Below are 12,216 nucleotides of genomic sequence, written 5' to 3'. Positions count from 1 at the left end.
TGGCTCACTGCAGCCTCAATCTCCTGGGCTCAAGCAGTCCTCTCACCTCAGCCCCCCAAGTAGCTGGGACTACAGACACACACCACCATGCCCGGCTAATTTTTGTGTGTTTTGTAGAGACAGGGTTTTGGCATGTTGCCCAAGCTTGAGTTGTATTGTTTATAATAAACAGGTAGCAGTTAGTAAAGTGTTTTCCCTAGTGTCTTGTGAGCTGTTCTAGTGAATTATCAAACCAGAGTGGGGGTTGTGGGAACCTCCAGATTTGAAGTTGGCTGGGAAGAAGTGTGGATAGCCTGCGCACTCCATTGCAGCTGGCATCTAAAGTGGGGCAGTTGTGGAAATGGGCCCTTAATCTATGGCAGCTGATGCTAAGTAAGTCTGGGATCCAGTGTCAGAACTGAACTGAATTGTTGAACACCCAGTTGGTATCCAGATAATCAGAGAATTGGTCACTGATATTGGAAAACACCCATAAGCCAATATCTGAAAGATTAAAACTAGGTTTGCCACACAAAGATCTGGATAGAAAAGGCTTCCCGGCAGAGGGAACTGTAAACGCCTGAAAGTGGGGAGTGTGGCCGAAACCTCTGGAGTGCGTATGCGCTTTTGCATTCATTGCGATTATATTTTTGTTTGTTTCTACCCCAGTGTGATTTACAGGAATGTTCATTGCAGTTTTAATGTTCAAGCTGCCTTGTTTTGCTTTCTTAATATTTTCCTATCTTTTGAGTTTCACCGGCACCATTTTGGATGGCTACGTAGTGTTCTGTGGAATGTATGTGCTACCATTTACTAAACAGCTTCTTCAAGACCATTTCCAGTTTTTACGACATCCAGAATGACATTATGTGCACAGTGGAGGACAGTAGGGAGATGAGGGTTGGAAATAGAGACTTGACGCAACTTATCTGCAGGGCAGCCCTCCTGAGCGTGGGGGTATGCCATTCCTTCATATTTTATTCCTAAAAGCAACAAAAACCAGTCCCAGGTCAGCTAGACATCTTGCATATGTCATACACGGCAGGCAAGTATAAACTGGCCCAACCCTTTTGTTTTTGTTTTTGTTTGTTTGTTTTTTGTTTTTTTTGAGATGGAGATTTCCTCTTGTTGCCCAGGCTGGAGTGCAATGCCGTGATCTCGGCTCACTGCAGCCTCTGCCTCCCAGGTTCAAGCAATTCTCCTGCCTCAGCCTCTCAAGTAGCTAGGATTACAGGCATCGGCCACCATGCCTGGCTAATTTTTGTATTTTTATTAGAGAAGGGGGTTTCGCCATGTTGGCCAGGCTGGTCTCAAACTCCTGACCTCAAGTGATCCACCCACCTCGGCCTCCCAAAATGCTGGGATTATAGGCCTGAACCACTGCTCCTGACCCCAACCCTTTTGTAAAACACTTTTAGCCTTGTTGTTCAAGAGTCTTCAAAAGATCTGCACCCTTACACCTGCTGATTCCTTTTTTTTTTTTTTTTTTTGAGATGGAGTTTCACTGTGTCACCCACGCTGGAGTGCAGTGGCGCCATCTCGGCCCACTGCAACCTCCGCCTCCCGGGTTCAAGCATGATTCCATTTTTTAAAAGTGAATTCTAAGGGAATGATTCAGTAGAGCTTCAGTACCCAACAGAGGAGAGGCAGAATCAGGATGTGATGTCATTTAAAATACTGCAAAAATTGGAACCATTCTTAGGAAAGCAGTCAGTAAATGGTGGTACATGCACTCCACAGAATATCTGTAGCCATCCAAAATGGTGCTAGTGAAACCCAAACAACGAAAAAATAGTAAGAAAGCAAAACAAAGCAGCTCATACTATACAATTGCAACTAACATAAAAATGCATTTTCGGGTGGACAAAAAAAGGCAACACACAGGAGTTGGGTGCAGTGGCATGCCTGCAGTCCCAGGTTCTCAGGAGGCTGAGGCGGGAGGATCGCTGGAGCCCCTGTCTCTTAACAACAACAACAACAACAACAAAAATGAAGGCAACATGCAAAAATGAAAAGTTTCAGTTTGTGGATAATTCTCCTCATCCCCACTGTGTTGTTCTGCCTACATCAACTTTTTGGTTAAAACAAATACTAAATTAGTGCTCACTAATTCTGGCTACTTTCTTGACGTCGGCAAAAGATAGGTCTCTGATTCCCACAAAGGGAGTGGGACCTCTCCCCAAACAACCAGGAAATGCTCAAAAGCCATGGTCCCTAGCTCTCAGATCTCATTAATTTTTTTTTTTTTTAATTCAAGGCCAACACAGTGAGACCCCATCTCCCTACAAAAAAGAGAAAGCCTTAGCTGGGTATGGCACATGTGGCACATGTTCGTGCCACTGCACTCTGGCCTGGGTGACAGAGTGAGACCCTGTCTCATAAAAAAGAATACAACTCAGGTACAGTCAAATGGAAGAAGCGTAGGGTGAGGTATGGGGAATGGGTCACAAAACTTCCATGCCCTTTCCAGGCATGACACCCTCCCAGCCTCTCAATGTGTTTACCAACCAGGAAGCTTTCCAAATTCTGTCATTTAGAGATTTCAGTGGAGGTTTCATCATAGAGGCATGACTGATTAAATCTTGGGTCATGGGTGATTGCCCAATCTCCAGCTCCTAGCCCCTAGCCCTTCTCCCCTCTCCCCTCCCAGGAGGTCAGGGAGGGGAGAAGGCAGGTGGGGCTTAAAGTTCCAATCCTCTGGCTAGGTGTGGTGGCTCACGCCTGTAATCCTAGCACTTTGGGAGACTGAGGCAGGCAGATCACTTGAGGTCAGCAGTTCAAAACCAGCCGGGCCAACATGGTGAAACCCTGTCTCTACTAAAAATACAAAAAAAATTAGCCGTTTGTGGTGGCACACGTCTGTAGTCCCAGCTACTTGGAAGGCTGAGGCAGGAGAATTGCTTGAGCTCAGGACGCGGAGGTTGCAGTGAACCAAGATTGCACCACCGCACTCCATCCAGCCTGGGCAACAGAGTGAGACTCCATCTCAAACAACAAAAAAAGTTCCAACCCTCTAATCATGCCTTGGTCTTTCCATGACCCCTTCTCCTAATCCTGAAGCTATCTAGGGACCCCCAGCCACCAGTCATGTCATTAACATGCAACAGATACCTTTTTTTTTTTGATACCTAGTCTCCCTGTGTCACCCAGGCTGGAGTGCAGTGGCATGATCTTGGCTCACTGCAACCTCTGCCTCCTGGGTTCAAGCGATTCTCCTGCCTCAGCCTCCCGAGTAGCTGGGATTACAGGTGCCCGCCACCACACCTGGCTAATTTTTGTATTTTAGTAGAGACAGAGTTTTGCCATGTTGGCCAGGCTGGTCTCGAACTCCTGACCTCAGGTGATCCACCCGCCTCGGCCTCCCAAAACGCTGGGATTACAGGTGTGAGCCATGGCGCCCAGCCAAGATACCCTTATTCCTTCAGAGATTCCAAGAGTTTGGGGAACTATGTGCCAGGAACTGGGGTCAATGACCAAATATTTATTATTATACCACAGCTGAAATGCCATCTTGTAGAGTCCTTTCCTGGCCACCGTTTTTGAAGTAGCACAGATACTGATCACTCATAGCAGGCTGTCACATGGCCCAGGTTTGACATTTTCTTGCATCTGTGCGTGTTCAATAGGCTTTTTATCCAACTCGAACGTAAGTTCTGTGATCCTAGGTTTGGGTCTGTCACGCTCACCATGCTATCCCAGCACCTGGCTCATAGGAGATGTACAGTAAATACTCCATGAATAAGCATGTGCATGACTCAATGATGCTGAGGGGTGACCCTCAAGACAGCGAGGCATCCCCCACCTGGCCGTGACCCCTTCTTCTGTGTATCGTCTTTCTCCAGGTGAACCAGAACAGCACCTCCTCCCACTTAGGAAGCTCGTGATTTCCAGGTAAGCCTATGGACTTCACTGGGGGTTCCTGCTGCTTCTGGGTGGCCCCGGAGCCACTTTTCTGAAAAGCCACTTTTCTGTCCTTCCAGGGCCTCCCTGGGGGAGACATGTCCACTAGGGTGGGCTGACCCAGCCCCATCAGAGGTTTCCATGGTGACAGACTGGGGCTGCTATTTATAGAATCAAGGCTTAGTTTTCTAGCTCTGGATCAAGGACAGGGAGAGGGATTAACGCTGAACCAACCAGAAAAAGGTTTGTCTGACACTGGGGATGGGGCAGGAAGGACCACTATGATGGGGGAGGGGGAGATTCTGGAACCATTTTTGCACAGAATGCTGTCTGCCAGTCTGGCTTCTAAAAACAGCATCAGAGTTGGGCCAAAGCAATTAATGTTCTAATAACAGTCACAAGCCATTCTGTTCTAAGAATAACCCCCACGGCCGTTGGGCCAGGTACTGGTCCTGTGTTACTCATTTAACCCTCAGCATCCTTGGGAGGCGGATGACATGATCATTCCATTTTACAGAAGAGAAAACCAAAGCACAGAGAAGGAAGGGCTTTGACTTGCCCAAGGCTACACAGCCACCAAGGGACAGAATTCCTCCCAGGTTTGCTTTTAGTGAATGATTTTAAGTGCATATTTATCCATCCATATTCTACTAAGGGGTGGGGAAAGGGATTTTTTGAATTTGGTAATTCAAAGATTTAAGAACTCCAGGTTTAACTTCCTTCAGCCCCTGTTTTCTTCATCTGGAGAATGGGGATTCATCATTGTCCACCTCCGAGGTTGGCCATGAGATGGCGTGAGCTGGCCCAGGTGGGAGTGCTTGGAAACTGTGAAGTGCTGGGCCCTCCCTGTGGACTTGGGCACTGGAGTTCAGGCTGCATGAGTGAGCTCACTTCCTTCTGTCCCCCAGCCTCTGTGATCAGGTTAAAGGAAACCTCAAGAGAGGTTATTTTACATGGAAACACAGCTTCCAGCTTGGACTCTTATTTTTAGTCTCTTTATCTATTTTTAAACAATCGGCATATGTTTTAGTTTTTCTTTCAATTTACTTTGCTCCAACCTGCAAGGACTCGGTCATTATCAGGGTTCCCATCTTAAGTTGCACTAAGATCCCAGAGTTTTTGTTTTTGAGACAGAGTCTCACCCTGTTGCCCAGGCTGGAGTGCAGTGGCATGATCTCAGCTCACAGCAGTCTCCACCTTCTGGGGTTCAAGTGACTCTCGTGCCTCAGCCTTCCAAGTAGCTGGGGTTACAAGTGTGCGCTACCACACCCAGCTAATTTCTGTATTTTTAGTAGAGACGGGGTTTCACCATGTTGGCCAGGCTGGTCTCGAACTCCTGGCCTCAAGTGATCTGCCCGCCTCAGCCTCCCAAAGTGCTGGGATTACAGGCATGGGCCACCACACCTACCCAAGATCCCATAGTTCTATTCCAAAGAAAAGAACCCTCTCATGAAAAACAGCTTTCCTCCCTGTTCCTCACTAACTCCGTTCCCTCGCTTCCCTTCTGCAGATCATTAGTAGAATCCTGGACCTTCTCATTGACAAAAGCAGATTTGTTACTTGTTTTACTGTTTAAATGAGATACCATATAGAGCTGCTTTAGCTGATCCTGGGTACAGAGTTGGCCTTGAACAAACATGAATCCTTCTCTTGCCTCCAAGAATTCATCAGTATTTATCACATAATCACTGTCATTTGCTCTGTGTCCATAAGAAAAGTGTATATTTGAGGTCAAGTGGATGCAAGATGAGATGTGGGGAAGAACCCAGGAAACGTTTTTAAATTTAAACTCTCTCTGGCCATCTGGGATGCGTTCTTAAAACATTACATGCTTATGCGAATGGATGAAGACAGTATGTTGTGCAATCACATGTATAAATATAAATGATCTATTTCAGAATTGTTACTCTGAGCCTAACACAGTCTTCCCCCCTTTCAGATCTCTGCAAATGACTTCATTGCCAAGAAGAGAAGAAACTGCATTTAAGTGGAAATCGGACCTCTAATCCAAGCATATTGCTTGCTATTAATCGCCAAAACAGGACTGCTGATGAGGAATGTATTTGCATATGTTTGCAAAAGCTGAATCATTGAAAACGTACCTTGAAACTCTCTATCTTTGGACACTCCAGGGTAGAGAATGAAGGGTATGGAAGTAGTCCGGCTTTTGAAACTTAGGTATTTTATATTTTTCCCCTCAAGAACTTTTTTTTAAGAGACAGATTTGCCATCCTCCTTAATTTGCAGGACTGCCTTGGTGGCTTTGTTTGCTGGGACAAGGCCCACAACCTGTGCCTCTCCTATTGACCCTTTGAATTCAAAGAATCTATTTAAGAATTTAATATATGAGGCTTTCTTTGATTCCTCCTCCGTTCTACCTAGTTTCACAGAGAAAAAAAAAATACTCTTTGAATAAAGTGAACAGAGGCTCATTTGTTTGTGCCTTACTTTACTGAATGAATAGGGTTTTTTTTTTTTTCTTTCCATATTGGATTTTGCCAGGTAGATTTGTGATGAGCAAAAAGCTGGAGAATATAGATGCATGTAAGGCACAGCCGAATTCCTGTGTCAGGGTCCCCAGGGCCACCCCCAGGATCAATGATTGGCTAGAAGAACTCAGAATTCAGAAGAGCTATTATCCTTATGGTTATGGTTTATTACAGCAAAAGGATAAACATTAAAATCAGCAAAAGAGGCCAGGTGGAGTGGCTCACGCCTGTAATCCCAGCACTTTGGGAGGCCAAGGCAGGCAGATCACCTGAGGTCAGGAGTTCGAGACCAGCCTGGCCAACATGGTGAAACCCTGTCTCTACTAAAAATACAAAAATTACCTGGGCCACCTGTAATCCCAGCTACTCAGGAGGCTTGAACCTGGGAGGCGGAGGTTGCAGTGAGCGGAGATCGCGCCATTGTACTCCAGCCTGGGTGACAGAGCAAGACTCCATCTCAAAATAAAATCAACAAAAGAAAAAGGTGCATAGGGCAGAGTCCGGGAGAGACCAGCCTCAAGCTTCCAGTTGTCGTCTCCGGGTAGAGTCTGACAGACACGCTTAATTTTCCCAGCAATGATATGTGACAACACATACTAAACATTACCAGCCAGAAAGCTCACCCTAGCCTTGGGGTCTAGGTTTTTATTGCATGTCAGTCACATAGGGCAATCACATGACTGACTTTAGTTACTTAATCACCAGCTGCTCCAGAGGTCAAAATGATACAGCATGGCCCAAGGTCCCCAAAATAAATCACATTTTTAGCACAAACTATCTGGCCTGGTATGGCCCAAGGCCTGAGCTATACAAAGACACCCCTACTTCGGAGGATATTCCAAGGACTTAGAGTTTATCTCCCAGGAGCCCATTAAGGCCAGTTTTTTCTCTGAGATGTGCTGGGTTTGGACACTTCAAGCCTGCTGAGTTAACCCTTATAGCACAGTCCCCAAATGCTGAGGGACCAACTGGGCCTACAATAAGTTTGTATCTTTAAGGGTTAAGGTGTTTTACCCATACCTCCTTGCCTTATAGCTCATGATATTATGAGGCTTTTGGAAGGCAGTGACTTATTGTGGCTTGGGACATGGGTTTTTGGAGTCAGGCTGACCTACTGGCTGTATGGCTTGAGACTGTCTCTTCATCTGTAAAATGGGGAAGTTAAAACTTCATTGTGTGTGTGTGTATGTGTGTGTTTAGACAGAATCTCGCTCTGTCACTCAGGCTAGAGTACAGTGGCATGATCATAGCTCACTGCAGCCTCGGTCTCCTAGGGTCAGGTGGTCCTCCCATCTTAGCCTCCTGAGTAGCTGGGCATGTGCCACCACACCTGGCTACATTTTAAATTTTTTTTTTTTTTTTTTTTTTTGTAGAGATGAGGTCTTTCTATGCTGTTCAGGCTGAACTTCATGGGTTTATTGGGGATGGCTAATGGATGACATTGGTGGTGGTCCTTAGTACCAGATAAGCCCTCAGTGTGAAGCAGCTCTTATCTTTCCTTGTCTTGAGATTGCTCTGGAATGGTAATTAGGCTTTTTTGAAGGTGTGACCCTTTTTGTTCATTTCTTCAGCAGTTACTTTTCATTTTTTAAATTTTTGACCCACAGTCTCTGATAAATAATCATTCACCAATCACCGATTACTCTCCTTGCTCTGTTAAGTGTGACACTGTCCCTTTGAAAATCTGGCGACAGCTATGTATCCCATCCCCACACACATAAAAAAAAAAAAATTTATATCTGGTTCCAGGAGTTACCTTTTATGAGAAGTCCATCCGTGAAGACCCTGGATATTCAGAGAACTTCCTGGGAAAACACTGAAAGAAAATAAAGAGGCCGGGCCTGGTGGCTCATGCTTGTAATCCCAGCACTTTGGGAGGCCGAGGTGGGCAGATAACCTGAGGTCAGGAGTTCGAGACCAGCCTGGCCAATGTGGCGAAACCCCATCTACTAAAAATACAAAAATTAGCTGGGCGTCGTGGTGCATGCCTGTAGTTGCAGCTACTTGGGAGGCTGTGGCAGGAGAATTGCTTGAACCCAGGAGGCAGAGGTTGCAGTGAGCCAAGATCGTGCTAGTGCACTCCAGCTTGGGCAACAGAGTGAGACTCCATCTCAAAAATAAAATAAATAAAACAAAATAAAATAAATACAATTTCTGTTTCTAGCCCCCAAGTGGTAGCACTAGGTCTTATTCCCTGAAAAAAACTAGGCTTAGAATCCACTCTCATTTCATCTCCCCTGATTTGATCTGAAAAGATTTTGTTTAGAGTACTACATGAATATATTATAAAACATGGGACAATCAGGATTGATAGTAAGAAGGCAAGTGGCTCTATTTGTACTTCCTCTCAATATCTCCTTTCTTCCCTAAAGGTAATGCTACCATTTTCTGTTTGTACATAGTCTTCCAGACTTTAAATTTTTGAACATATAAATATTATCATCTTAGTTGTATAAAAAAAAATTTGAATAGGTTATTCCAAAATGTAATTTGACAAATTGTTTGTTTGTTTTGGAGACAGAGTCCCGCTTTGTTGCTCAGGCTGCAGTGCAGTGGCACAAACACAGCTCACTGCAACCTCTAACTCCTGGGCTCAAACAGTCCTTTCACCTCGGCCTCCTGAGTAGCTGGACCTTGACACCTGGCTAACTTTTTATTTTTTGTAAAGAAGGGAATCACTGTGTTGCCTAGGCTGGTCTCAAACTCCCGGGCTCGAGCAATCCTGCCTCAGCCTCTCAAAGTGTTGGGATTACAGGCGTGAGCCACCGCACCTGGCTCCTGGAGCGTTTCTGATGTGAACATCTGCTGATCTAACACCACTCCTTTTACCAGCTGCCTGTTCTAGAGCAAACCATCTTTTTGAGCATTCCACTTTGGCTAGGCCCTTAGGCTGTTAGCAGTTTTCATTGCTACTGGCAAAGCTGCAGTGGACATTCTCCTGCACATATAACCTCTTGGTGCCACTGTATGAGTGAGTCTCTGCAAAATGAGAAGTAGAATTGCTGGGGTGAAAGGCATACATATTAACTTTTTTGATTAATTCCACCCATGTACCCTGATTTGGGCAGAATTTTAATCTCAGAGCTTTGTTCTAGAGCCTTTCTTGGGGGTTCCGTGGAGCAGTGGGTCAGCCATCACTTGTGCCGTGGCCCATCCTCTGTCCAGCTTGGGCAGCATGCATCATCCATTCTGATTCCTTAATTTGCCATATGTGAAAACATGGTAATCTATACATTACTTGGGTGCTATTATTACATATAACTAGCTTTGGAGTCAGAATCAGCGTCTCATCCTGGCTTTACCACTTTCCAACTGTGTGACTGTGGCCAAGTGACTCCACTTCTCTGAGCCTCAGTTTTCCTCTTCTGTAAAATGGGGGTAAAGGGATAAGAACTGTAGGGGGATCTCAGGGGATGGTTAAGAGAAATCCCTGAGATAAGCAAACACATTATCTAGTTTAGTAAAGCTACGCAATGAAGACTTACAGCCCCATGGTGAAGGCTTCATAAATGGTAGCTATAATGATTACTATTAATATTGTGAAATAAAAGATAGGTTCTGATGAACCAACCATATCTTCTCATCGGGATGTATGTTTGTCCAACTGATAGCCAGCCATTTGTAGTCATGATCTGGGGTTGGAGAACGGTCTTCTGCACATGTGCCAGATGGACTGAATATAGATCTTCACTCTCGTTAGCAGCCGCCAACCTGGTTGAGACATCAGGGCCTCCAAAGGGCTTGGCAATTTTTCATTGAAAACAAAAACACTCTTAATCTATGTCTACCCAAAGAATAAATCCTCTACCCTTCCAGGGTAAGGGATGGACAGCTGATGGAATTACAGACCCAGGAAGCTCATGGTGGCCAGTCATTGGGTAGCAGAGGACATCCAATCTCATTCATTGTTCCACTCATCTCTTGCGGCCCAACCAAGCAGCCCCAAGCTGAATGACTTAAAACAACTTGTTTTTTTGTTTGTTTGTTTGTATGTTTTTTTGAGACAGTTTCACTCTTGTCACCCAGGCTGGAGTGCAATGGCATGATCTTGGCTCACTGCAACCTCCACCTCCTGGGTTCAAGCAATTCTCCTGCCTCAGCCTCCAGAATAGCTGGGATTACAGGCACCCGCCACCGCACCTGGCTAATTTTTGTATTTTTAGTAAAGATGGGGTTTCATCATGTTGGCCAGGCTGGTCTCAAACTCCTGACCTCAGGTGATTCACCTGCCTCGGCCTCCCAAAGTGCTGGGATTACATGCGTGAGCCACCGCGCCTGGCCACAACTTGTTAAATCTCTCAGTTCTAGCCAGGTGCAGTGGCTCATGCCTGTAATCCCAGTAAGTTGGGAGGCCAAGGCAGGAGGATCACTTGAGCCCAGAAATTCAAGACCAGCCTGTGCAACATGGTGAAACCCTGGTCTCTAGAAAAAAAAAAAAAAAAATGGCATGGTGGCATGTGCCTGTAGTCCCATCTACTGGGGAGACTGAGGTAGAATCACTTGAGCCTGGGAAGTGGAGGTTGCAGTGAGCTGTGATTACGCCACTGCACTCCAGCCTGGGGGACAGAGTGAAACCCTGTGTGAAAAAAAAAAACTCTCAGTTTTGGGAATTAATTAGAGTGAGCTGGTGGTTCTCTAGTTAGATGGCAGCTGAAGGTTTCTTCATTCATTTGTCTAGTACTTGGGCTGGGATGGTTGGGGCGTCTAGAGGCTTAGTGGGGTATCTCTTATCCATGTAGTCTCTCCGCATGGCTAGACTGGGCTTCTTCAGGACATGGCCATCTCAGGGTGGTTAAACTTCATACATGGTGTTGGCTTCCCCCTGAACAAATGTCACAAGAGTCCAGGAGTTCGAGACCAGCCTGGGCAAAATAATGAGACTTTGTCTCTATAAAAAGTTTAAAAAATTAGCTCGAGCTGGGTGTGGTGGCTCATGCCTGTAATCCCAGCACTTTGGAAGGCTGAGGCTGGCGGATCACCGGAGGTCAGGAATTCAAGATCAGCCTGGCCAACATGGTAAAAACCCATCTCTACTAAAAATACAAAAAAAAGAAAAAATTAGCGGGGGGCTGGGTGTGGTGGCTCACACCTGTAATCCCAGCACTTTGGGAGACCAAGGCGGGTGGATCATCTTGAGGTCAGGAGTTCAGGACCAGCCTGGCCAACATGGTGAAATCTCTCTATTAAAAATACAAAAAAATTAGCTGGGTGGTAGTGGCGCATGCCTATAATCCCAGTTACTCAGGAGGCTGAGACAGGAGAAGCGCTTGAGCCTGGGAGGCAGAGGTTGTGGTGGTAAGCCAAGATTGAGGCATTGCACTCCAATCTGGGTGACAGAGTGAGACCCTGTCTCACAAGAAAACAAAACAAAAAAATTAGCCGAGCGTGGTGGCTCACGCCTGTATCCCAGCTACTCGGGAGGCTGAGGCAGGAGAATTACTTGAGCCTGGGAGGCAAAGGTTGCAGTGAGCCGAGATTGTGCCACTGCACTCCAGCCTGGGCGACAGAGTGAGACTCCATCTCAAAAAAATAAATACATACCCAGCAGGAAAATAAATACAAAACCTTAACGATTATAAAAGTGCTTCAGAGAGAAATAGCTGGGCATGGTGGCAAGCACCTGTAGTCCCAGCTACTTGGGTGGCTGAGGTGGGAGGACCACTTAAGCCCAGCAGGACAAGGCTGCAGTGAGCCTTGACTGTGCCACTGCCTGCACTCCAGCCTGGGTTGACAGAGTGAGACCCTGTCTCAAAAAACAGAAAACAAACCACAACAACAACAGAAAACCCATCAACAATTGGCCACAGTTATCCTTAAAAAACAATTGGTCAGCCTCAATTGTGGGTCA

The 12,216-nt window shown here is 45.9% G+C and overlaps 1 protein-coding gene across 2 annotated transcripts in view; it reads left to right on the top strand.

The window, feature by feature from the left end:
* The window catches only part of TPST2 (tyrosylprotein sulfotransferase 2), a 64,488-nt gene extending 58,152 nt beyond the window's left edge, over window positions 1–6,336 (top strand). The window contains exons 7-8 of one of the 2 annotated variants that reach the window (XR_004030987.1): window positions 3,822–3,870; window positions 5,819–6,331. Coding sequence is in view for 1 of the 2 variants with exons in the window: in XM_030816018.1 (XP_030671878.1) it covers window positions 3,822–3,863 (42 nt within the window). In the remaining variant the exon portion in view is untranslated. Of the gene's footprint in view, window positions 1–3,821; window positions 3,871–5,818 lie in introns of both variants that reach the window. The other variant, XM_030816018.1, reaches the window with a different exon arrangement.
* The last annotated feature ends 5,880 nt before the right edge of the window (window positions 6,337–12,216 follow it).

The sequence above is a fragment of the Nomascus leucogenys genome, chromosome 7b (assembly GCF_006542625.1).
Source record: "Nomascus leucogenys isolate Asia chromosome 7b, Asia_NLE_v1, whole genome shotgun sequence".
Taxonomy (NCBI): domain Eukaryota; kingdom Metazoa; phylum Chordata; class Mammalia; order Primates; family Hylobatidae; genus Nomascus; species Nomascus leucogenys.
The sequence above is the reverse complement of the archived record's forward strand: the minus strand, read 5'-3'. Positions and strand labels throughout refer to the sequence as shown.